We start from the raw sequence: 25,949 nt of genomic DNA, 5'->3' as shown, positions 1-25,949 counted from the left end.
AGGCAGCTCCTTTTCATACTTTCAAAGGCAGCTTTGAAATTGACGAAGAGGTGATTCGTGTCGGTTCTCTCGGTTACTGCATCACCTCTGGAGCTTCTACAATAGTATGCTCCGGTCTTGAAACCTTGAAAATTTTGCACACTACCCCTGTCGGCTAGCTTGTCAAGCTATTGTAACGTTGCGAGGTAGGCAGTCTGTTTTCTCTCTGCTGCGGCAGGGCGTCGCATCGGCCGTTCTTTTGCATTTTCCAAAAACTAATGGGTTTCATTTGCAGCTGTACGTAAAGAGCTTGAAATGCCGTCCCACAGTTCCCTTATACCGAGTTGCCGATGAGTGCTCTCAGAGAGCAAGAGTGCAAGTCGAGTTGAAAACCGTTCGGTTATCTCTTGTGATTGCAGCTTCTCGGCGTCAAACCTTCCTTGGGTTTATTGACGTGCGTTTTTTTGCTGCACAGATGCGGATGCGTATCTTGGTTGCAACAAGATAGTTAGGATCTCGAAGCGTAACATCTCGAACACTGGATACGTATCCACCGTCTATCACAAGATCGATCTGGTTGGTGACTTTTCGATCGGAAGCTTGATGAGTTTTCTTATACTGGAATCTAGTACTACAGATAACCATATTTCTTTTTCCTCGGCCAGTCAGCGATATGTTGAAGAACCTCGCTTTGATGCGGATTGGGGCTAGACTTTCAGCCACCGGGATGAATGCCATTAATCCCACACCGGAGTAATCATCAAAAGGGGAGTCTCTCATCCGAGGCTGCTGATTAGTTTTCATTGGGGCATTTGTTTACGTGGCGGGTCCCAAACCTAGCGCACAACCCTAAGTAGGGATGGTCCGCCTTCTCACTTTGCCTCGCCTTCAAACAGATGTTCTTTGGCTACCCAGATGATACTTGGTCTTATACTGGGAGGCCCAGTTATGCATACAAAGCATTACACTACCAGAGATAAAGGGATACCCAACTTCCATGTCATGGGAAGTGAGCTCGTAAACCACCTCCTCAACGTTGACAGTTGAGTTGAGTTCAGGAAGTTTTGACATTTCGCAATTGGAAAAAGACGAACGGCCTGAATAAAACCCTACCATAAAATATGTTGAAGTTCAAGATCACGAACTAAACTTATAAAACAATGAAAATTAAAGAAAATTTGATGAAATCTTTTGTTATGCCATGCTTCGTAGTATCAAAGTATCAGTTGATTTATCACAAAATAACACAAAATTATTGAAATAGTTTATATATTAAAGGTCAATATATCATAATTTTTAATCGTAATAAATCTTAGGAGTTTTAAATTAAATGCCCAAAAATTATTATTTTGACTGATCGGCGACTGTTGCGACACTTGAATTTGACATTTTTTCATTGTTAATAATTCACATTTGCGTGTTATCAGAAACATTAAAAACAGCTAAATTTCTAAAGGCTGTGTGAAGTATAATGACGGCAATGTTGATCTTCGCAATGCTGTGTTATGTATGAATAACTGAACCTCTATTGTATATATGTATTTGCAGGCACACAAGAGTGCATGGCCTTTTATGGAGCCGGTTGATCCAGAAGAAGCACCAGACTACTACAAAGTCATCAAAGAACCCATGGGTGCGTATATCACACAGTTTAATAAATTATTAGCCAATTTGATTAATTTCTGTATTTTTCTCTAATAGATTTACAGAAAATTGAAAATAAACTGGATACAAGCGTGTACACAAAACTATCGGAATTTATTGGTGATATGACAAAGATATTCGACAACTGCCGCTATTACAATCCGAAAGATTCGTCATTTTACAAATGCGCCGAAACTTTGGAAGCATTTTTTGTGCAAAAAATTAAAAATTTTCGGGAAACTGTGGTTAGCCAAAAGTAAATCATCTACTTGAAAAGAAATACATATAAAAAAAAAAAAAAAATACGCTGTAAGAATCACCAAGCGTTCCGCTGTCATGTGCCGGATAATATAATGTAAATAGTAATAATTGTTGCATAATTTATGTAAGTAAGTACATATGTATTATGCACATTTTGTTTAGAAGAGCACAGTTAGATTTAATACATAGAGTTAAGAAGTTTAATAACATGTAGCAACAACAACAACAAACGAAATTATAAAGTAAAACTAATATTGTGTAAAGATCATATGAAATGATATACTCTTGTACATATATAATTGGTAAATGCATTTAGCTGCGATAGTATTAAGAGCAAAATACACATACATTGTATTGTATGCTTTTTTCTTTTTTAATTTGAAAACTTATTAATAAATACTAAAAAAGCATGAATTTAGCGATTCACATAATTATTTATGTATTTTAGGCTGCGAAATTGTAGGTTTTATCCGTAGTATAAATATAACTAATAAGGAAACATTTAAGGGGGGAGCCTGATTTAGAAGCTTCGAAAAAATCGATTTTTTTTCTGCTTAAATCTCTTTAAAAATAATCTAAGAATATGTCCCCAAAGTTTTAGATGGGAATTTGAAATATTTTCGAAGCTAGAAGGAAAATAGTGACCGAGCGTCTAGCAGAGCAATTGGGTAGAAAGCGAAAACTTTGAGGTGCGATTTCTCGGTTTTTTCATTTTTAGAATTTTTCTTAATTGGCGGGCAGGATAGAAAAAAAACTAAACGTCGTATGGAATTGGGGCAAAGTTTATTATCTTTGACATTAAATTATCTTCTATTTAAATTAGGGCAACTTTATTATCTTTGGCATTAAATTATATTCTATTAAACTAAAAAAAACTAAGAAAAGTCAAGTTTGAATATATTTTTAAACAACATAAAGTAAAGTTGTTTTTTGGTCAAAAACCACTTTTTTAAATTTTTAAAAAATTTCACAGTACAACGCTAATCTGGGGGGTGAGAAATTCCAAGTCAGGGTGATGGTACTAGGTCAGTATTAGTAAAACCCTCAAAGGGTTTGGCGTTCGTATGTGTCAGTTTTTTTTTTTAGGACCTTTTAAATGTTATAGTGAACGAAAATTGGGTACCAAATATAGTGTGTAAAAGCTACCGTCTAATGGATTGGAAAAATAGATAATAGTGGTTCGCGAGTTATGTTAAACTACGTTTTTGCCAAAATGTTACAACTAAGCGAAAAAACATCAAGATAAGGAAAAAATTTAAAAGGTCATAATAAAAACTGACACATACGAACGCCAAACCCTTTGAGGGTTTTACTATACTGACCTAGTACCATCACCCTGACTTGGAATTTCTCACCCCCCAGACAATAATCCCAAAAATGTTCCACAGTGTTTCTTAACACTTTTTTCGGAATTTTTTTTAGTTTAACTACAAGATAAATTATTAAAAAATATGAATCTCTTTGAATTTTTTATTTCCGATAGAAACTGCGGCCTGCATCCTGCCCGCCGTCCGACAAATGCACATGCGAGATGCATCGGGCAAATGCTCCCAAAGGCAGAATATCAAGCGTTCGTATCCAAAAATTTGTGAATGATGCTTAAATATATAACTTTAAACCCTAGAAATTTTGCTTTAATCACTTATTTCTTTCCTTCCCAAAAAAAAAGATTTCTTGAAGCCTCTAAAGCAGGTTCCCCCCTTAAGGCAAATGATATATGTACATTAAGCTATACTATACCTGGAAAGAAATTTATCCTCTATAAGACTGCAATTCTCACCATTTCAAGGCACGTATAAACTCAAAGTTGAAAAAGCAAAAAAAATGCTTTTAAGATCACATAATTATTTAAGCTTGTTGAAGATTCTTAAATATCCTTACTTCAATTGAGTTACAATTTATATTTTTATTCAATATAAACAATTATATTCCACTCTTTAAATTTTTAATACTTCTTCACAGAAGACGATTGAAGAGATCATGTTTCACTTGCAATTCAATGGCTACAGACTATAACGACAATAGTAAACTTTTAAATAGCGTTTAACTATGTATGTGTAAGAGCAAGTGGAGAATTTTCTTTTCTCATGCAAAAATTAGATTTTTTAACGCATGATATGGTAGATGTATGCCTGTATTTACTTTCCCTGAACCTATGTAATATGTTGTTTTGTCATAGTTTAGCCATATCTGTTTCGTTATCCTGCATTTAGTTGTAGATCTTTCGCGTATTGAGCTCCCTCTTGATCGCTCCTAGCAGACGCGGTATTGTTTCTGCCTCAGATTCGTCTAGAGATGCTCCTGATTTAGCGAACTCGTCTGCTTTATCGTTGACGAAAATGTTCCTATGACCGGGAACCCAAATTATGGATAAGTCGAGTTGACCTGAGTGACCTTAAATCCGTCCTTGCTTTGTTTAGAGTAAGTGTGGGTAATATGGTATACCCATTTTTATTTTGGCTATAACTATGAAAAGATTCGTCAGAAAACTTCAAAACTGAATTGTTTCTAGTATTTTAATATTCGCAAATATAGCCCTTGACTTAAAATGCATAATATTATATGGAATAAAATTTCCTCCAAAAATGCCTGAACCAATTTGTGAAAATGGGTATTTGTACCCATCCAGATAGATGGCACGAAGATTTAGCTCCAGGTGGAGCATCCTTCATAAAGAGTGGGTTATTATTCTTTCTAAGAAATATAAAATATGGAGGCACGAAAGACCCGCCAGCACTCATGCACGTTATAACAGTTATAAGGGATCCACGTTCTGCGGAAGTCATGGCGCCTATTTGTCGCTTTCCTTTTTGTGCAATTATTTCAGGCTGTCGAGATTGTACCACTGACTGCCCCGTCTCATCTACATTCCAAATATGGGTTGCTGGAAAATTATATTTTGTATACTCATGTTCAAGTAAATCTTTGGCGACGACAAGGCTGGTAGTGCCGCCTGGCTGTCTGTATAAATCGTTGTATTTTGTATCCTCTCGAGGTTGTACAACAGAACTTCACAGACTTCTATGTACCTGTACTTCCGCTTGGTATATACTAGTGGAGTTATATACCCAAATACTTTGCTTTTGTAATACCACCTAGTGAGGGAAGTTGAAATTGAGGTAGTTTGGTTCTATTCGTGAATATACTTACTAGGGTTACACCAATTTAATTTAATTTTTCTTTGCTCCTCGTGGCAGCGCAAGCTTCTTTCCATATTCTCACTGATTGTATAAGGACTCAGCCCTATAATCCACATAAGCTACTGCTTTCACTCTAACTCAACGACGAGTGCCACTACCCATAGAAGCAAGGAAAGGATACCTTTATGAGGAGGTTTAAACAGCCACTTTTTAATTTTTTCACCTTGCTTAATATAGTACAACAGCGCTTATCGTCTTTTGAAGATGTTGCGAACACTATTTAGCACCGTTATGACTTAATAATAAAACATGGTGTAGTTACTAAGTTTCTAACTAAGAACAGAAAGAAAACGAAAAAAAAATCCTTAACACCGAAGTTTATTGCGGTTTTCAACCCGACTTGGTCGAATTGAAGTTAAGGCAACTCAACTTCAGATCAACCAAACTCTTTTTCGGTATTGCGAACTTCAACTAAGTTCAGTCGAAGTATGATTGGCGTTGCCAACCTAAGAAAGGGAAAGAAAAAAAATCCTTAACACCGAAGTTTATTGCGGTTTTCAACCCGACTTGGTCGAATTGAAGTTAAGGCAACTCAACTTCAGATCAACCAAACTCTTTTTCGGTATTGCGAACTTCAAGTAAGTTCAGGAAGTTGAAATAAGAAAGGTAGTTTGGTTCCTTAACACCGAAGTTTATTGCGGTTTTCAACCCGACTTGGTCGAATTGAAGTTAAGGCAACTCAACTTCAGATCAACCAAACTCTTTTTCGGTATTGCGAACTTCAACTAATAGCGGGATTCTGTAACCAGTCTCTAGTCTCTATTTGAGACATTTTGAGGCAAAGTCTCAATTTGAGACTAGTTACTATTCACTAAACAGTCTCTAGCGTTAGTCTCAAAATATTGAGACCTGGTAGTTGGCAGGTCACAAAACTAAAAAGAACTCTTGTCTGCCATTTTGAATATACTGAATAGAGATCATCATAGATATTAATCGATTGTCGTTTCTTTATATTTTGTAAGCAACTCAAACATGAAAAGGTTAAAAATAAATCAATTTTACATAAATTTCGTAAATATTATGAAACAAAGTCAACATATATTTTTATTTTTATTGATAATTATGTTTTTTGACTATGTTATAGAAAATTTAATATTTGTTATCGACATATTTATTTTCATTCAAGTTTAAAAACATCTCTGAATAATGAAATGTAATAGATTTTGTGACTGTCACTTACAGAATAGCAATATCATCTCAAGTCTCAAAAATTGTCTCTAACTCAAAATCTCAAATTTAGAGACTTGAGACTGTCTCAAGTTACAGAATCGCACGGTAAGTTCAGTCGAAGTATGATAGGCGTTGCCAACCTAAGAAAGGGAAATTTCACAAAAAGTGAAACAGCTAAAATTTTGTAAACGACATATTTAGACAATTGAATTCAGTTGCCGCTCGCGAAAAAGTGAATAAACATAAGTATATAATAAACAATAAATAAAAAATGGATATAAGTTTTGATTTATATTACAATGACGAAAATACTGGAGAAAAAATTGATGTGCTACGTATACGAAAAAGCCTTCGTGATCACTCAAATCCATTGGAGCTTCCAAATGCAAAGTAAGCCATAGTTTTTTCACAATTGATTCATAAGTTATTTTCGATTAAATAAAGAAGCATTTTGTTTTTTACTGAATGAGATGAAGGAACATTTCCACAAACGTGTGCGAGGAACGGCCATACATCCTATATTAAAATTATGCGCAACTCTGCGTTTCCTTGCTGACGGTGGTTATCAAAAATGCAGTGGAAATGATTTTAACATTGGGTTGGCGCAACCTACGATATCTTTAGTAATTAAAGAGGTTCTAAATATAATTGAACAACTTATTTGTGCCCAATGGATTAAAATTCAAATGACTGAGGAGGAGGAGGTTAGTTGCATCGGCGGGACTCATGTTCGCATAATTTCGCCAAGAAAAGAAGTGCAACATCTTTATCTTAACAGAAAGGGATACTACAGTTTAAACGTGATGATTGTATGTATAAAATCCGAATTATATTAGAAACAAAATGGTATAATTTCTTAAAATTTTTAGCTTTGTGATTATAAAATGTCTATTCGGTATGTGGATGCTAGGCATGGCAAATTATGACTCTTTTGTTTTTAATGTTAGCGATTTGAAAGTGCATTTACAGAACAACATACAGAATAACACTTGGATCTTGGGTAAGACTTTATCGGATGTATATATTGCTAAATAATTAGAGTAATGTAATTTCTTAGGCGACGCTGGCTATCCTCTGCACAAATTTTTAATGACGCCTTATCGCTTGGCGGAAGCTTCTTCACCCCAAGCACGCTACAACTCAAAGGCCTGGAATATTGTAGAGCGGACAATTGGTGTACTCAAGAGTAGATTTCGATGGCTTTTATCTGTACGAGGTGTACATTACACTCCCGAAAAGGCTACGCAAATTGTGAATGCTTGTTGCGTATTGCACAATATTTGCCAACACTTTCAAGTGGAATCTCCGGAAGAAATATCATCTACTTCACATACTACAATGACCAATGATATTTTGGACATAGAAAGAGAAGAAGAGGATATGGCTCGAATAATTCGCAATAATATTATGACTTCCCTCTAAATAATTAAAATATTAAATTTCATTTATTCTTTCTAATGTGCTATTTATTCAGGCATATATTTAAATTTTATTTAAATAAATTCATTAAATAACAATATCACTTCATTTTTTAATGTAAACTTAAACTATGGTACAAAAATATAAAATATCACTTCATTCCAGAATAATTAAAAAAAAAATAAAAAAAATATTACTTTGTGTCTTAAATAACCAAAAAAAAATTAAAATCTTTGCGAAGATTTTAATTTAGCAATTTTGAGGCGCTGCACCTCAATTTGAATTTATTGTTTCCAAATTGTGGCTTTCCTTTTCTAATTCTGGAAACTTCTCCATTAACTCCACCAATTTTTCGAATTGCTTTTTTGTTGTAACTTTATTTTTTCTAAAAATTTATAAAAAATATTAATTAAAATTAATTTAACATTAATTAAAATATTTATTTTACCCGTCCTCAATTTTTCCTTAATATTTTTTTGTATTTCACTGCACGAATGTTGAACTTCAACTGCTATTAAGCAGTTGAAGTTTATTTATATACTAGTCAACCCCACTTGTACAGAGTTGAAAACCGCAATACCAAAAAAAGTTGAAGTTCGATCATACTTCAACCGCAATTTTTTTTGACGTATTGAGTTGAAGTTGGCAATACCGAATTTTTAAACTTCGACTGAAATGCAGTTGGGTTGAAAACCGTAATAGGGGCATTAATCGTTTAGTTTGTATGGTAGCTATATGCTATAGTGGTCCGATAATGATGGTTCCGAATTTTCGTTCGCGTATATACTGGCAGACAAGCCTATAGACATAAGGGCATGGTTAAGTTGAGTCAGCACGCTGCGCTGATCAATAATATATGTACATACATATATAGCAGGTTAGCAAGGCATTATATCCGATGCCAAAATGGGTATGTTTAAGTACTAGCTGAGTATCTGCAGAAAAAACAACAGTGTCGCAATATTTGTGTTATTTGCTTTCTCGAACATCCCCTACCTGTTATAATTGATGTAAAACAGGGTTGTTGTTTTGTGTCTTCCGACCGCCTTAAACTTAGACTTATCGAGGTTTCACTTTACTTTAAGTTACCAGGCAACAAAGTGAACCGTTTCTTTGGTTTCAAATAAATTTATTGACTTAACCCAACAACTTCTTCGAAACGATAAATTTAGAATGCTTTGGCAACAAATTAATTGAAAGTATTCAAATCAAGCTTTCAAATAGTGAGTCTGTGTCAACGCTTTATATTTTGTAGAAAATTTTTGATACTTGCAAAACAAGCAAACATTTGCTTTTTATCTTAATCCATCATATTTACACTGAAGAAGTATACTTTTTGAACCGAAATAAAAAAATTCAGCAGATTATGTCGCTTGTCTATATAACGCGTCACTATGAGAATATCAAAAACATCGAAAGCACCGCCGAATATTATCAATTCATGAAGGGCAACTCTACGATAAAACCTAGACGGTCCTGTAGAAAAAAGGACAAGTCCAGAGCTGTTGTAAAATTGTCAGATGGTAAGAGGTTATTGACCGATTCTGAGAAGAGTGAGCACAAAACAATGGGCTACAGTGCGACACCGTTACGTGAACCATGCGAATTCCTGCGCAAAAATGGTGGCGTCAAGTGGCAAAGAAAACGCGATCACACTTGTCCTAAACGAGATGAGCCTGTACTGCCGGTGCCACGCTTGGAAGATCTGAAGAAAGAGAAACGAGACAAGGAGAAGAAAAAAGTTAATTTTATTAAGAAGAACGCGCAATGCATTAAAAATGCGCCAGCCAAATGGCATCCACCGAAGTATATTGACTTCCATACAGGCACGCCACGTAAATTGAAAAATTCCGGACTAGTTCCACAATATGTTTGTTCGGAAGCATATGGCAAAGTGCCTTGTTACTTGCGTTTGTATAAAAAGCTAGTGACGGATAAACCCGAAATATGTAAGATTGAACAAGTGCAGCTAGCAGAGCGTTGCAAGTTCAAGGATGCCAGTATTCGTCAGTTACCATTGGAGGAGAGAGATAACATTTTGAAGGTTCAAAGTATAAATATTATTATGTATCTTGAACATTTTCTATTCAAATACATTTATGTTACTTACAGGGTCTTAAGCAGCATTTTAATAATGTCTTCAAAGCTTACCAAGCGGGTTCTTTGTTAATTGACACAATTTCGAAGCGTTTAAGGAAATCGAATTTGGAAAAAGAATTACGGCAATTGGAACACGACATTTTTCTTCTAGAATCTAATCCAATCATATATGTATCTGAATATTAATCGTCAATAAAATGCCCCAACTGTCCAATTTCTACAAAAGCTAATGTATTAATATTGAAATAATACGTCTAAGGTTAGCGACATTTCTTACAAACACACAAAAAACTGCCAAATTACTTTGGCGCGTCCGTCTGTCTGTCTGTATATACGCGAGTATGTCCCTCACATTTTAAGATAACGTTTTGAAATGTTGCACGTGACCTTTTCCTTCCAAGAAGCTGCTCATTATAGCTTATAGCTGTCATACATGCAGAACACCCAACTTAAGTTCTTGTATGGACAATTTTTTTATTAATGAACGGTATTACAGCTTCTGTAAAACCGAAGTTAACGTTCTAGTTATCACACCTATTAGAATTGACAATTTCAAAGCACACACAACTTCAGCATTAATTCAGATTCTTTGAATGGTGTTAGAAACAAGCCACCAGCTAATATGAATGAAGAGCCGCCAAGATCTTCTGAGTTCTGCAGGTTTCAAGATTACGTAAGGATCGCGAGGGCGGTAATGGTAGAGGCCTAGCCTGGCACGGTTCCGATTACTTTTTAGCACACACAGGATGTTCACTACGAGTGAGATTTCTTCGGTAAAAAAACTGTTAAAAGTGTAAAATGTGGATTTATTTAAAAGTTTATAGTTTAATTTAATTAATTTGAAGTGAAAAATGTGAGTAAGGTGTGTTTAATGTGGTAAAATAGCTTGTTGAAATGTTCGAATTTTGGGAATTTTTGAACTTTAAGGTCGAATATCTCGAAAACTAAGCGTTTGCGGTACCTATAACCCTGGAGGACTTCCTCTTTCCAACGGTACCTTCAAATCGCGGCGCCAAAGAAATCGGAATTGTGCCCCTATCCTTCATACTGTGCATCACTATGCAATATCGACTCTTCGATGGCGACATCGATTTAATATATACAAGGTAAAAACTTTACAATTAATTATACTTATAGCTAAAACTACATTTGTCGGTGCAACGGGGATGGGATTGGCTATCGCTTTGCGTAGTTTTGTACTACACATATTGCAGTTTGAGCGATTTGGTTGGTGTCGTATTGTATTAGTTTGTACCGCATGATATTAATGCATCATGTGATACTTTTTAAACGCGTGGAATGCTAACTGTTGTAGAATCCGTCAATTGCCGTTTGCGATAATTTAATTGATTAGTCTTCTGTGGGGTTTTTATAAGGGGTCTAATTATTGAATCCGTATCGAAATCGAATTTGTTGCAGAAAGAATTTTCGATCGAAAATGTTCATGCGATCATTGATACCGTCGATAACCTGCTTTACCATACCTTAAGTAAACTGTGTTATCAACAAATTTGACAAGTTTGAAAAATTAAATAAATTGTCTTAGCTTTTTGGTTCATTTTTACAAATATTTAAAATGGATACAATTGCATTATATTTAAGTGATAGTAATGATAAAAATAGTGTAAACATTCTTCGTGAGCGCAGGGGCCCTATTCTGTATCTCGATTCGAAAGTAAATTCTATTCGAATTTAATATTCGTCTCGAATGTGTTTTAGCATTCTGTAAAAAAATCGAATTAAGTTTATAAATATGCGAAAGTTGTACCACCCTGTGCCAGTATTTTCGAATGCTAAATGTCAAAATAAAATGAAATAAGTTTAAATTTATTTGAAAAATATGGATTCCGTTGCATTGTGGATGGAGGACGAGGAAATTATTGAGGAAAGGATTACGAGAAGATATATAAGAAATGAATTTAATATTATGGAATTATCGCAAAAAAGGTAATTTGTTATGTACATATGTATTATGTTCGGTTATAAACTGTTTTTGCATTTGGGATTATAGCTTCATACAAAACTTTAGACTTTCTAAGGAAGTCTTAAGAGGCATAACTGAAGAACTAACGGTACCTATAAGATCCACGGCAGTAAATCCAGCTATAAAACTTGCTGCTACTTTAAAATTCCTTGGTCAAGGGGGCTATCAACATCAAATAGGGCAAGACCGGTTTGCAGGGTTAGCACAGTCCACCACATCTAAATGTATTGCAGAAGTTTTGAATGCTATTGAAAAAACAATGTGTCCGAAACACATAAAATTTGAAATGATCTCACAAGAAAAGCGTGAAGCTAAGAATTATTTTTATTAAAAATTTGGATTACCAGGAATAATAGGTGCTGTTGATGGAACTCACATTCAGATGGTTAGATCAGTAAAAGATGAACATCTCTTTTTTAATCGAAAGCTAAAGCATAGCGTCAATGCTATGGTGGTAAGTTTATATTACGACGTTTTATTCAGACTTATTTATTGTACTTTATAATTAGATTTGTGACCATAACATGTATATAAGAGCTGTAAATGGAGTTTATGGTGGAGCAGCGCATGATGCCCACGTATGGACCCTTTCAAACGAACGACAATACATGCTATCCAACTATCAAAACGGAGATAAATCTTCATGGTTAATTGGTCGGTGCTTTTATTCAAACCGCTTGTACTTGTATTTATATATAGTCTAATAGCGGGATTCTGTAACCAGTCTCTAGTCTCTATTTGAGACATTTTGTGGTAAAATCTCAATTTGTGACTAGTTACTATTTACTAAACAGTCTCTGGCGTTAGTCTCAAAATATTGACTCAAACTTGAGATCTGGTAATTAGCAGGTCACAAAACCAAAAAGAACTCTTGACTGCCATTTTGAATATACTAAATAGAGATCATCACAGATATTAATCAATTGTAGTTATTTTCTATTTTGTAAGCAACTCAAACACGAAAAGGTTACAAATAGATCAATTTTACATCAATTTCGTAAATATTATGAAACAAAGTCAATATATATTTTTACTTTTATTGATACTTATGTCTTTTGACTATGTTATAGAAAATTTAATATTTGTTATCGACATATTTATTTTCATTCAAGTTTAAAAACATCTCTGAATAATGAAATGTAATAGATTTTGTGACTGTCACTTACAGAATAGCAAAATCGTCTCAAGTCTCAAAAATTGTCTCTAACTCAAAATCTCAAATTTAGAAACTTGAGACAGTATCACAGTACAGAATCGCACGGTAAGGCTTACTAATTATTCATTATCTATCCTATTTAAGGTGATTCTGGATATCCATTAGAGCCATGGATCCTTACGCCTTACCGCAATGCAGAAGAAAATTCACTTGAAAGTTTGTACAATGAAGAAAATTCACTTGAAAGTTTGTACAATGAAAAATTTACAAAAGCAAGATCAATAATCGAGCGTGTATTTGGAATTTTAAAAAGTCGTTTTCGATGCCTGCTTGCTGGAAGAGGGCTTCACTATGCACCAAAAAAAATTGTTAAAATTTTGAACGTTTGTTGTGCCCTGCATAACATTTGCCTCATATACAACGTTGAAGCATCAACAGTAATTGAAATTAATGAAGAACGATCTAATTTGGCTTTACCCAACGTAGATCAAAACGAGTTTTCACGAATTGCGCAAACAATACGAGACCGAACTAAAATAAGCTTGCGTTCGTAATTTAAATAAAGTAACTAAAAAGCAATCCATTTATTTCATTTCTTTCAATTATTCATACATTTCAATAAGTAAAATTAACGGGTATTTACATTTAACATTTGTTCCTTGATTTTAAGTTTTGCAATTCTTATATTGTTCCTCTCCCTGTCGCTTTTAATTTTGTACTCATGCTTTAACTTTGCAAACTTTAGTTTTTGTCTTTCTAGTTCTATTCTTTCTTCATTTTGTTCAACAAGTTTCTTATTAGATTTAACTAAGGATTTTAAATTGTAAATCACGTCTTTTAAAATCTTAGTACAATCCTTGTGAAACTTTATTTGACCGTCTACTTGCATTTTCAAGAGATTGTTTTTACTTCCTGTACGTGACCGCACAGTGCTACATTTGGGTGACGTTTGGGGGCGAGTAGGTGGTGTTAAAGGTGGCAGTTCTTCCAAATTTTGCAAATCACTTATGTCGTTCTGAGTGCTTTGATCCGTGATTTCACATTGGTAGCTTTGTGTGACTTCACTTGTTCCCGCACCGAACTTTTGAGCGTCTCCTATCCCATCTACCGCTTGATTTATCTGCAGTAAGTCAAATGCTCTTAATTCAACTGAATTGAAGGAATGAACTTTTGCAGGCCCACCACCTGTCCCCGACATACATATGCAACTTATTTTTGCGAGCTTTAGCCTTAATGTGGGTTTTGTAATCCGCCCAAACCTTAAATGCAAACAAAATAAATAGAAATCAAAGCACAGGTAACGTATAATAGCAAAATAATTTTGTTCACACAGAAATTTACCTTTTCCACGAAAGCATGTCCCGTATGGGTGGTCTATCTCCATTTAAATTCTCACTCAACCGCTCCCACAAATGTTTACTTGTTTGTTTAGCGTCGGTACATTTCACGTAGCCTTTGGCCAAGTTTGGATGTGATTCCATAAACTCCACCATAATTTCAAATTGGCTTTGTTTAGTGTGCTGACTTTTGCTAACCGAGTCCCTATTAAAAATAACATTTTTTTTAAACTTATCTATATGTAATAAAACTTATTAAAATACTTACATTTTTCAAAACGTCTTTATTCTACAACTCATAAGCTAACGAATATTTTATGCGAAACTCGAATACATTTGACAATTAAATTCAAATTACATGGTTGCAAATTTTCTTAATTCGGATTCACTTTTCGAAAGAAGGATTCAAAAATGCGAAAATAGTGTAGCCGAATACAAAAAATTCGAATTCGAGAAAATTCATTTTGGAATCTAGATACAGAATAGGGCCCCTTGGGAATATTTCGAAAAACGTTTTGGAAATGGATGACTATAAGTGAGTTGAACTATTTAAGCTAAAAAAAACAAACATTTTATTTACATATGCATGTAAATACGCAGTTTCGTCAAAAATTTTCGGATCAACAACGGAATTTATATACGTTTTGGGGGAATGCGAAAATATATTTGGATATGACAAAAGACAAGGTTCTCTTTCTCCAAAAATAAAATTTGCTGCATGTCTACGTTTCTTAGCCACAGGCTGGAAAGGACTTCAATATAAATATCTACATTTTGTGTTGTATTAGATGAAGTACTCAACATTCTTGAGTACAGGCTATGTTCAAGATGAATTTCCATTGACATGACCGCCAGCGAGGAATTAGAAACAAAAATATATTTTTTTGGAAAATCAAAAATTCCTGGTGTGGCAATGGCAGTTGATGGAACTCACGTAAACATAATGGCACCGTCAAGAGAAAAACATCTGTATTTTAACCGCAAAGGATTCTCAAGTCTGAATGTTATGGTGGTTAGGCTTTTTCAGAATTCACTTTTCACTCTGTATTCTATATACATATATGTACATATATGTTTTTCGTATGTAGGTGTGCGACCACAAGATGCAAATACGATACGTTTGGGTTAAGTATCCCGGCAGTAGTCATGATTCTCACATATGTGAATGAAAAAAGTGAATTTTTACAAAATATCTTCGATATTAAGTATATAACATTTAGGAACTAGAAGCCACGCAAATTCTGATTTCCAAAATTCTTACAATGAGGTTTTTGAGGAAATTGATAGTAAATTTACAAGACATCTTATTAAAAGCCATAGAAAAAACCTGCCCTATATCTTTTACACTTTTGACACAATTTTTGCCCGAATTGGAGTTTTAAATACCATTTTTGAAAATTTGGAGAAATAAAAGTATTTGTTACATTCAAAGCTTAGGGTAACTGCGAGCGTGACACGTCGCTAGACAAAGCTAGAAAAGTTAAGTTCTATCACTATTTTTATGAAAGATATAAGACAAATTCAAAGACTGAAGAGTATTTGAGTAAAAATTAATATTTTTCATTGTTATTCAGATTATTACATTGTGAGTGTACAAGTCTTTATCTTTTATAATAAATTTTGTAAAAAAAATTGTTGAAGTGTTTTTCTGAATATTAAAAAACGGCGAAGATCGTTTTTCCGCCCCCAAGACGTTGCGCCCGGGGCGACGAAATTCCCCAAATTTCTGCGCTCACGACGAATGTTTACACTATTTTCATCATTACTATCACTTAAATATAATGCAATTGTATCCATTTTAAATATTTGTAAAAACGAACCAAAAAGCTAGGAAAATTTATATAATTTTTCAAACTTGTCAAATTTTTTGATAACGCAGTTTACTTAAGGTATGGTGAAGCAGGTTATCGACGGTATCAATGATCGCATAAACATTTTTGATTGAAAATTCTTTCTGCAACGAATTCGATTTCGATGCGGATTCAATAATTAGACCCAATATAAATTTCACCATTGAATTTGTTTAAAAAGAGTATTCCTGGGTTGGAATATGTTGGTGGTTGACCTCCGTACAGTTTGGCAAACAAATTTTTAGCAGATTATTGATACTTGAGTCATTTTCATTCATTTCTTTCTCCTTTTCCTATGTGCTGCCGGCTAGCGATTTGAAGATTTTGTTGCTGCTCTGTACTTTGGCGATAATCGCGGTCGTATGAGGAGTGAAGGAGCACAGAATGTCGAAAATCACACGTAAAATTTTACGATTATTGACAGTCGGTATCTTAACGCCATCGACTTGCAATATAAAGGTGCACTCCTTCGTCCAGTTTGTAAATATGGTCGCTGTAGATTTAATGGGGGAGAGTGTTACGTTCGTGCAGCGAGAAAGGTCGGAGAGATAGCCGTTTACTTTTGAGCACAGGCCATCATTCCATTGTCCGACGTCATTATCGCGCAATCATACGCTAGGTGATACAAATTTCCTCTGGTGGTTGCGTGAGTTTCAAGATGTAGAAGTTTAAACAATAATGGGTAGAGGAAACCACCCTGCGGAACCCTTTGTTTAATTCTTCTCAGGTTTGAGTTTTTACCTCCAGTACAGATGATTTACGACCGCTCAGGTCTTCCATGGTCGAGGAGTTTCTGCCCTAGAGGAAGTGTAGATTTTTCGATGTCCTCAAGTAACGTTGTGTGATTGACTGTGTCAAAGGCTTTAGACAAGTCCAGCCACTAGGACGGCTTTAGAATCAGCATTATAATTCTATCAGGGGGAAATGAATTTGGACGATTCTGCCTTGTTGATGACACCCTGAACCTCTTCATCGGTGAAAGTAAGTGGTGCATAGTCTTTTGGCACTTTGCATAGCTGTCGAGTAACACATCGTTTGGCTTTGTCTACCGAAATGTGCAGTATATATTGCCGGCTATTGAATTTAATTTCAACTCGGTCAACATGTCCCTTCGCATTAGTTTACCATTTACCAAATCTCCAAATTGAGATCCCTTATTAGGGGTTAGCTAAAACAACAACTTCGGCTGGAAAATTAGGGCGGGATTGCGCGGGAATTGCGCGATTTTTCCAGCCGGGATGAAGAGGGCGGTAGGTGCTGCGATCACCTTGAGGAACTGATACTCGCCAACGATTACGTCCGTAGGAATGGGTTAAGCGGTGAAGGCGCTTTTAGTAAATTCTGTGAAGCCGAGTTAGCTTTGGTAATATTGATATAGTTATGAGCATATGAATGCGAGAGTAAGAAAAGGTCGCCAAGTTATGCTATTTATCAGACCACCACTAGCAATGATAATATCGGCCGAGCTATTACAGGTGCCCATAATTCTGGTGTGGGTTTCGTCATTCATTGTGCAGAATGTCGAATCGTCTATCTGTTCCGCCAGCTCCATTCCCCTACGATCGTTTGACAAACATAAATGCAAAAGCGCGCGTTAAAGTCGCCAATCGGTTTTCACCACGAAGTAGCGCACCTACATATATTCGAGTGATATCCTGTTGAGCAACATGTAACAGACTGAAGTATATATTAAATATTTCGGGATCGACATCGCCTGACCAGATAGCTATACCTTGATGGAGCAGTCTATAAGACGCAATTGCACGATGTTGTGCAGTATGAAGGCTAGGCCTCCACTGCGCTCTTTACCTAATACGTTGACACCTGCACAACTCAGAAGAGCTGAGCGGCTGTTTAACTTACTGATCAAAATGGAAGTCATGCTGCCTATTTGAGCTCCTATGGGCCGTGGAGATTCCCTGGTGGAGTGGCGGCGCAGTGTTTGAAGGTTTAGGTGCAGATTGCACAGCCGTAGAGCAGGAATAATGGGATGCCCAACTTATTCCAGTGTGAGAGCGTCTCAAAATAAGCGTTTTTTATAACATTTTCCATTGTGGCCAGATCGAACAAAATAAGAATTTTTGGGCATTTATCAACCCAATACCCAACATTTAGTACGAATAAAAAATACTAAATAGTGGCTAACGTCAAAACCTCCCCAATCCAGTCTACTGTCAAAGTTTAGGTGGTTTTGACGTTTAGCAATTGTTCTCTCTTTTCCAGTGAGAGAGGAGTTGGGCATCCCATTATTCCTGCCAGGAATAAAGGGTTGTTAAACTTATTCCAGTGTGAGAGCGCCCCAAAATTAGCGTTTTTTATAACATTTTCCATTATGGCCAGATTGAAAAAAATAATTATTTGTGGGCATTTAAATTGAAACACCCAACATTTAATACGAATAAAAACTACTATATAGTTGTTGTTTATTATATGTAGAAACTATTTAAATCTTTTTAAAGAATATTATAACAACTGACTTTCGTCCTTTCAATACCCAATAATAGGATTTAAGCTTGTTAGTTCTCAATCATTAAATGTTTTTAATTATTTTCCATTGAAAATATACTATGATGCTTCAAACTAAAAAACCTTTCATCAAATACCTTTAAATTTCACAAATTCAATTAATTTTCATTTTTATAAGTGGTCTTGAACGATGCAAATAATCCCTCCGTTTACATATTTTTTTGGTAAGATTTCAATCTGGCCATCGCTCGTTTCCAATTGCTAAACGTCAAAACCTACTGAACTCGATTAGCTGTCAAAGTTCAGTAGGTTTTGACGTTTAGCAATTGCTCTCTCACTTCCAGTGAGAGAGGAGTTAAAGATCTCTTAATCTCTGATTGCGACTTTAGCCTCTACGGCAGGAATATTCCTGGTCGCAGTAATGCATTGGCAGTTTATTTTCTTTGTTTTTTCTCTCTTGCTCTTCTAATGTGGATCATTCACAATGCGTAACCAGCTGGCAAAATTACCTGAAGATATAATGTATTTTTTTCCTGAGCAATTACTTTAGAGCTGGACCTTAAAGCAGCGAAGACGCTAATCTAAACAAGTAAAAAGGGCTAAGTTCGGGTGCAACCGAATATGTTATAATCTTGCGACTTGCACGATTCAAAGCCAGCGAAATACCTTAAGGTGGGTTTCCAGCTCTCAAGAAAAGCAAAAACTTCATATAAAAAAAAGCTTAAGAAATGATCAAGAAGTTTTCTGGTGTTAAATTTTCTTGTGGCAACATCCAGCTCTCAAGAAATTCAGGAAGTATAGTTACTACTTTTATTTTAAAAATTGTGTATAGGCAATACTGGTTTTGCGAAGAAACATAACAGTTTCTATATATTTCTGACGCAAACTGAGTGGGAAGAAGAAGTAAGTTTGTGGTTTTATTTGATTTTTTTACGTTATTTAATCCTTGGAAATGGAAGACTTAATACCTATAGAAAAACGACAAAAGAGAATAAAAAATTTCACAGCAGGTGAAAAACGACAACTAATTAAAGAAGTGGAAGAGAGGCCCCTAATATGGGACATAACAAACGTTATGCATTCGAATAAAAATTCTGTGGAGCAGGCCTGGGTCCACATAAGCAATTCGATTGACAAAACTGGTAAGTGTTTATAAATTAAAGTTTTATTTGGCTGGGATTTAGATTAGCATCCCCGGATTTCGGGGATAAAATGGGTGTCACTGGAAAGGTGGCGTTCTCCAGATCACGAAAATATATACATTTAGTTGCCGCTGACTTATAGTTTTAAAGATATTTGCATTTAAAGTTGAAAAATTTACAACTTTTACATTGATAATTTGTGTATTGTGAGTAACCTTTTCACTTATATTGTGCACTTTTCCCTTACTAACACTTCACTATAACGTTTCGGTATATTCATTTTTTTAATATTTGTTGTAAATAAAGCTTTATTTTAATTATTTTATTTTAGTTACAATTCTCTGCATTTGCACAATAAGAAAAGGGTTGCCATGGTTATTTTTTTTGAAGCGCAGCGCGAAGAAGAATTGTAACTAAAATAAAATAATTAAAATAAAGCTTTATTTACAACAAATATTAAAAAAATGAATAAATTTTTAAATTTAAATATTTTTAAATTTAAATATACATATTGGGAAACTTCCCAATCGCCCTTGCTCAAATATCTTTTCTGTTTGATTAAAGTGCTGAACACATAGAGCGCGACAGACTGCAGCAGCACGACAGTGAACTGAAAACGTCGTTGTGCATCTTACTACATGTACATTTGTGAGAAGCAACAACATAACAATGACCGGCATGTACACAAAACAAGGCAGTTGACCATTTTGCATGTACACAATATCGTTGTGACCATACTAATTCTTTCACTTCAATGGAATTTTAATATTTTGTTAAAAGTGAAATTTTTTATGCAAAAAATAAGTAAATAGGTAAATATTTTTGCTTTAAATTATCAATTGTTATTACAAATGATATAATAGAGCTATTTTATGCTTTTATTTGTAAAATAACGTCAAGTTTGTTAGAGCTGTGAATAATTTTACATTTTACATATTAGTGGCATCACCACTCTACCTCCTCTTTCTATCTTCCATTCTACTGTCAGTAGAGTAGAGTTACTGTCGTCCTACTGTCGATGGCAAATATAGGAGGATATTGAAGTTAGCGAGAGCGACAACTGTCGGCCTGCAGTCGTGTAGTCGTGCAGCTGCCGAAAAACCTGTGTCCTTAAGAACGTGTGTATTTTTAATATTTGACAGATGTCGTTTGCAGCGCTTAACGCTTTACTTTTTTGTATACCAATTACCCTTGCCCAAATATCTTTTCTGTTTGATTACTTTTTCACACTCTTCTACTTTTTAAAATTCGCGGTGCGATATGAAATGTCAAAATTTCTTGCTAACTACTATTTCACACAAAAGAAATAATACCGATAATTTCTTGAGCATTTACTTGAGGGCTGGAACCTAACCTTTAAGATGTAAAACGTAAACCAGAGAATCGGATTCTAATAGACAGACGGTAGCGTTAATCCGGATTAACTGCGCACTTAACCAGATCCAAATATGTAGGTAACCGACGGCAGCTATGCGAGTTTGAAACTCTCGTAAACAGCTGATTGTCAGTTGTGTAATATTTTCAATGAAAATGGATAGAAGATAAACATTGCGGTGGTTAGCCGACCAATTTTAAAAAACCGTTTTGTATTACAAAAATCATATCATATCAGCACGTTATTTTTAAAACTGTATCATAACATAAAATTTCTTGTTTTATTATTGAAAATTTTGAAAAACAGTTGTCAGTGTTCCTTGTTTTCCATTCACAATAGATTAAAATTGGCCATTTTTGACAAAGTTGCGAACGAAAATACAGAAAATACATTAGCGGGCTTTATTTACATTTACTTGCGCATTTGACCAATGTTAATGCAAGTTAGTAATGCACAAAAAATTCGTGCATTTAGCTGAATTTACTAAATTTGAGTAGGCAACACTGCCCAAAAATAGATAGTTTCTGCCAAAGTGTATTCAACAAAGTGAACTAAGTATATGACATTTAATTTTTCTTTACGCTTATTTGACATGAATGTTGTCATTGACTTAACCCTTACATTTATTCAAAAATTCAAATTCGGAAATTCAAAAGTAAGCAAATTTCAAAACGAAGAACAATATTTTTTTAAATAACTGAATAAAATGCCGAATACTTGTTGCCTATGCAAAACAACTCATGGAAGCAACTTACCAATGTTTTGTGCTCCAACTGACAAATCGCAACGGAAGGAATGGGAAAAAGTATGTGGCGTACAACTCAGTTTGTCATCGAGAATATGTGGGCTACATTTTAAGGCGGAGGAAATAAAAGAATCTCCCCTTAAAAGAAGACGACTAAGCCCCGATGCAGTACCCTCATTAAACTTACTTCCCAATCTTCAAAATAAAAAGTAAGAAACCCTCATATTTTGATAAATAGAAATTTTACGTTTTTACTATTGATTAGGTCTCAAGACAAACTTGTTTGCGCGAAAATTTTAACAACTGATCGGAAGCTATACATGCTGTGCTGTAGTTTTTGTGGTAAGGAGTTTCTGTTGTGGAATTGGTGTTGTGGAATTGGTGCACATGAACGAGAACCACGCGTTTTTTAATAATGCTCTTGCCAACGCAGCTGTTCAAACCGAGTAAGTTATTTTTGGTTGTCTAGTTTAAACAAGGCCATGCATCAAGCCCTCTCTAACCTGTAGAGGAAAATTGCCCTGCAAAGTATCACATGAACATACTTGTATAATGAACATCATTTGAAAATATAACGCACAAACACTGATTATTTTACCTACATATGGTAAGATATCGTGGTGCTATGCGTTTGTATTAATACTCCTCGTTGTATAATGTGAATATACTTTAGTCTTTAGACTAAATTTTAATGTGATACGGCTAATACGTTTACATGTAGGGGTAATCATTTGTCGGAACCGATTAAATAAAATGACAGTAACAAATAGCTCCCTTACAACATGTCACACATTTTGCGTTATATTTTCACCTTTTAAACAACTAATTGATCATACAAAACATGGTACTTATTATATGTTCATGAAAAGTATAAAGCATTCAATATAACGATTTTTCTTAGTTCTTAATATGAGCTGAAAACCGTATCATTTTCTTATGTATTATCGATGCAGAACATATAGTTGCCACGGAACAGAAAAATTTAGAACTTCAAGTTAGGTCGCTAGAGAGTGAAGTAGCGAGCTCGAGTAAGCTTGTAACCGCAGTGAAAAAGTTTTTTACGGAAGGTCAGATTATGAAGCTGATTGTAAATAAAAATATACATTGGTCATGGTCAGACATTTCATCGGCCGTTATCTTACATGCATCAGGACCGAAGCATATAGGCATTTGCTAAAAAATGGTTATCCTCTTCCGTGTGTGGCCACTTTGAATAACTGGGTGCGAAAATTGAAAATGGATGAAGGGCTTTTAGAAAATGTGATTAAACTTATGGAACATAGTAAATTAAGTAAACAGGAACGGATCTGTGTGCTCTCCATAGATGAGATGAAAATAGCTTCATGCTATGAGTATGATCCAATGTAGAGAGTCGTGAGAAAACCATCAAACTATTTGTATTCGTTCGAGGATTGGTGTCCTCATGGAAGCAACATATTTTTTATAGATTTGATTATAAAATAAAGAAAGATACATTGGAGAACATAATCTCAAAACTATATTCAGCAAACTTTACAGTCGTTGGAGTCGTTTCGGACATGGGGCCTTCTAATCAAGCAATGTGGAAAGATATCGGTATCTCAACTTGTAAGTGGTATATTATTATATTTTTATGAGAATGCTAGAATGCGTCTTAATTTACAATAATTTACACTAATTCATTAGCAAAAACTTGGTTCAATCATCCTAATAGTGATACACAGCGTGTATTTGTGTGCTGATGCACCGCACCTTTTAAAATTAATTAGAAATCACTTTATAGATAGTGGTTTTATTTATGAAGGAAAAATTATAACAGTACAGACAATTAAGCAAGTTTTGAACCTAACGACAGTCTCGGACGTATCCATTACTTATAAATTAAGCGATGAGCATTTGGAAGTAAAAGACGCAAGCCGTCAAAAAGTGAAGCTTGCTGCGCAACTATTTTCGAACACGTTTGCTAATGCTATAAGAAGATGCTACATAGATGGACATAAAATATATACCGCAGTGGAATGTGCAGATTTTATCCAACTTGTTAATAACTGGTTTGATATTTTTAATTCTAATATTCGTTCTAATCAAACTCCGTTCACAATGCCATATGAAAAAGCACTTTTGCAACGAAACGAAGTGCTCGAAAAAATGTCAAAAATAATGTCTGAGCCCTTGATTCCAAATAAACGATGCATAGCTCCTTTTCAAAAGGGAGTAACTATTTCCACAACGTCTCTTAAGCTATTACTTGAGTACCTACATACATGGAAACTTTGGGATGGAATATATTTTAACGCAGCGCCTGAATCAAGACATCTTGGAGCATTTTTTTGGCGCTATGAGAACGGTTGGAGGGCAATATGACCATCCGACACCGCTACATTTTAAATATCGACTTCGAAAATATATGTTTGGTAGATATATATTAAATGATCCTTTAAAGTGTTTTTATTTAATTTGTGTTTTTTTTTTTGTAGCACGGAACACCGAAAGTTTCAGCTCAACATTGAACGTACAAGAGGACGATGCAAAGTGGCTGACACTAGATCCGGAATATTTTTTAGAAGATGAGATATATGTATATACATGAAGAACACTTTTTAAGTAAAGAGCTTGACAAAATTAATAAGCAAAATTTAAGTCGTACAAGTTTGGGTTCATTTTATGAAGATGGACTGGAATATTTGGGTGGTTTTTTAATACACAAATTAAATTTAGATGACAGAATTTCAACTGATAGTACATGGACATGGGTAGACCACCGAGGGGGGACAGGACTTACAAAACCGAACCAAAATTTTTTAGACCAGTTAAAACTTTTAGAAGACGTGTTTATAAATGTGAATAACGACAACATTTGCAGTGACAGAAATTTGGTAGACATACTTTTTGATAAATGCAAAGATATTGCTCTTGAGGATAATGTCAAGAAATTGTTTTTTAGGTGCAGGATACATTTTCGAATCAAGCATTTGAACAAAAATTTTAAAAATAAACACTTGCATCAAAAATATCACAACGAAAAAAAATATTTTATACACTTACTTGAAAATACAATATTAGAAACAAAACTACTCATTTAATTTTTGATTTGTAGTTGATGATAATCAACAAAGAATATCGTATGGTTTATTATTTCCATTTTGTTCAATTTTTACCGCTGAAGCTACGGGTATTCTCAAAGCTGTCCAGTATGCCCAACAAAACCTTGGTAAATTCATCATCTGTACAGATAGTCTATCGTGTTTTCAAGCTTTAAAAAACCGCAGTAACTACAATGACGTCATTATTGGCATTAGATCGCTGTTGTTTTCGTTAGCACATAGACTAAAAATAATGTGGATACCCGGTCACTCTGGAATCATTGGAAATACTTTTGCGGACTCGGTGGCTAAGGAGGTGTGCATCACTCCAACAACTACATCTGCCTTGTTTGTTAAGAGTGATATAAAACGGCTTATTATTCAACAAAGATCCACTAAATTGGCGCTTGATTGGATGAATTACAGACACCACTACTCTAGAATAAATTCAAATCGTATCAAACCATCCTTTCCCTCATCGCTTTCATCTAATTATATCATTCCATATATCAGACTTCGCATTGGCCACTCCATTATCACACACGCTCACATACTAAATGGCACTCAGATCAACCAATGCCCATTTTGTGATTCAGATTTAAATCTATTGCATCTTCTGCAACATTGTCCAGCACTTCAAACTCATAGACTGTCAAACTTCAATAATACTGATCCAATAATTTTATTGATGGATCCCTCAAGCAACAACATTTCGAAAATCTACAACTTTTTGAAAGACAGCGACCTTCTTCGACGCATATAACATAACCAGTCGGCCGATAGCCCATGATGCTAGTGCTGCGTATTTTCTTAAGTTTGTATAATAATTGTATTATTATGTAAGCTTTTATAAAATAAAAATAAAAAAAAAAAATTTTTGATTTATGCTTTGGAATGAACTATATTAAAGATTTATAATAACTATTATAATTTAAAGAGTCGCATAAACATCTGTATACAGTTTCTAATAGTTTGGCGGGGTACTGGTTACGACGTATATATATAGTTACAATAAAATTTGTGAATAAATGTTGCATTTATACACGTATGTAATTGTTT

The 25,949-nt window shown here is 34.7% G+C and overlaps 5 protein-coding genes and 1 long non-coding RNA gene across 8 annotated transcripts in view; 4 read left to right on the top strand and 2 right to left on the bottom strand.

The window, feature by feature from the left end:
• Nucleotides 1-2,298, top strand: part of LOC126761992 (nucleosome-remodeling factor subunit NURF301) — a 50,808-nt gene extending 48,510 nt beyond the window's left edge. Inside the window, exons 14-15 of the mRNA XM_050478450.1 lie at nucleotides 1,528-1,612; nucleotides 1,681-2,298. Coding sequence (XP_050334407.1) covers nucleotides 1,528-1,612; nucleotides 1,681-1,883 — 288 coding nt within the window. The 3' untranslated portion in view covers nucleotides 1,884-2,298. The remainder of the gene's footprint in view (nucleotides 1-1,527; nucleotides 1,613-1,680) is intronic.
• Nucleotides 2,299-3,770: 1,472 nt separating this feature from the next.
• Nucleotides 3,771-5,660, bottom strand: LOC126762003 (uncharacterized). Its single transcript, XR_007667406.1, has 2 exons — nucleotides 5,035-5,660; nucleotides 3,771-4,979 (listed from the first exon to the last, which is right to left on the bottom strand). It is a non-coding gene; the product is annotated as an uncharacterized LOC126762003 (long non-coding RNA).
• A 613-nt stretch (nucleotides 5,661-6,273) lies between these two features.
• On the top strand, nucleotides 6,274-7,771 carry LOC126761999 (putative nuclease HARBI1). 2 transcript variants are annotated; one of them, XR_007667404.1, is made up of 3 exons: nucleotides 6,274-7,063; nucleotides 7,124-7,254; nucleotides 7,312-7,771. XR_007667404.1 is itself a non-coding variant. In XM_050478460.1 (2 exons), exons 1-2 carry the CDS (start codon nucleotides 7,152-7,154, stop codon nucleotides 7,674-7,676), a joined length of 468 nt encoding a protein of 155 aa, XP_050334417.1. In that variant the 5' UTR covers nucleotides 7,070-7,151; the 3' UTR covers nucleotides 7,677-7,771. The 2 variants fall into 2 exon arrangements, 1 of the variants encoding a protein (XP_050334417.1); XM_050478460.1 differs by lacking the exon at nucleotides 6,274-7,063 and having other exon boundaries at nucleotides 7,070-7,254.
• A 721-nt stretch (nucleotides 7,772-8,492) lies between these two features.
• Nucleotides 8,493-9,995, top strand: LOC126761995 (enkurin). 2 transcript variants are annotated; one of them, XM_050478456.1, is made up of 2 exons: nucleotides 8,493-9,717; nucleotides 9,786-9,995. In XM_050478456.1, the coding sequence occupies exons 1-2, from the start codon at nucleotides 9,040-9,042 to the stop codon at nucleotides 9,957-9,959; spliced, it is 852 nt and encodes a 283-aa protein (XP_050334413.1). In that variant the 5' UTR covers nucleotides 8,493-9,039; the 3' UTR covers nucleotides 9,960-9,995. The 2 variants fall into 2 exon arrangements, with proteins under 2 accessions (XP_050334413.1, XP_050334414.1); XM_050478457.1 differs by having other exon boundaries at nucleotides 8,508-9,724; nucleotides 9,786-9,872.
• A 1,676-nt stretch (nucleotides 9,996-11,671) lies between these two features.
• On the top strand, nucleotides 11,672-13,502 carry LOC126761997 (putative nuclease HARBI1). The gene is made up of 3 exons (XM_050478459.1): nucleotides 11,672-12,211; nucleotides 12,267-12,411; nucleotides 13,058-13,502. The coding sequence occupies exons 1-3, from the start codon at nucleotides 12,140-12,142 to the stop codon at nucleotides 13,465-13,467; spliced, it is 627 nt and encodes a 208-aa protein (XP_050334416.1). The 5' UTR covers nucleotides 11,672-12,139; the 3' UTR covers nucleotides 13,468-13,502.
• On the bottom strand, nucleotides 13,502-15,765 carry LOC126761996 (uncharacterized). The gene is made up of 2 exons (XM_050478458.1): nucleotides 14,255-15,765; nucleotides 13,502-14,172 (listed from the first exon to the last, which is right to left on the bottom strand). Exons 1-2 carry the CDS (start codon nucleotides 14,404-14,406, stop codon nucleotides 13,542-13,544), a joined length of 783 nt encoding a protein of 260 aa, XP_050334415.1. The 5' UTR covers nucleotides 14,407-15,765; the 3' UTR covers nucleotides 13,502-13,541.
• Between the last annotated feature and the right edge of the window lie 10,184 nt (nucleotides 15,766-25,949).

This window comes from Bactrocera neohumeralis, chromosome 6, assembly GCF_024586455.1.
Source record: "Bactrocera neohumeralis isolate Rockhampton chromosome 6, APGP_CSIRO_Bneo_wtdbg2-racon-allhic-juicebox.fasta_v2, whole genome shotgun sequence".
NCBI lineage: Eukaryota > Metazoa > Arthropoda > Insecta > Diptera > Tephritidae > Bactrocera > Bactrocera neohumeralis.
This window is presented reverse-complemented; position numbering and strand designations above follow the sequence as displayed.

Coding starts and splice junctions, on each gene's coding strand:
- LOC126761996 (XM_050478458.1), bottom strand. CDS start 14,406: ATGGTGGAGTTTATGGAATCACATCCAAACTTGGCCAAAGGCTACGTG. Junction 14,173..14,254: donor GACATGCTTTCGTGGAAAAG/GTAAATTTCTGT, acceptor TTTGCATTTAAG/GTTTGGGCGGATTACAAAAC.
- LOC126761995 (XM_050478456.1), top strand. CDS start 9,040: ATGTCGCTTGTCTATATAACGCGTCACTATGAGAATATCAAAAACATC. Junction 9,718..9,785: donor AGAGAGATAACATTTTGAAG/GTTCAAAGTATA, acceptor TGTTACTTACAG/GGTCTTAAGCAGCATTTTAA.
- LOC126761999 (XM_050478460.1), top strand. CDS start 7,152: ATGTGGATGCTAGGCATGGCAAATTATGACTCTTTTGTTTTTAATGTT. Junction 7,255..7,311: donor GAATAACACTTGGATCTTGG/GTAAGACTTTAT, acceptor GTAATTTCTTAG/GCGACGCTGGCTATCCTCTG.
- LOC126761997 (XM_050478459.1), top strand. CDS start 12,140: ATGGTTAGATCAGTAAAAGATGAACATCTCTTTTTTAATCGAAAGCTA. Junction 12,212..12,266: donor ATAGCGTCAATGCTATGGTG/GTAAGTTTATAT, acceptor CTTTATAATTAG/ATTTGTGACCATAACATGTA. Junction 12,412..13,057: donor TAAATCTTCATGGTTAATTG/GTCGGTGCTTTT, acceptor ATCCTATTTAAG/GTGATTCTGGATATCCATTA.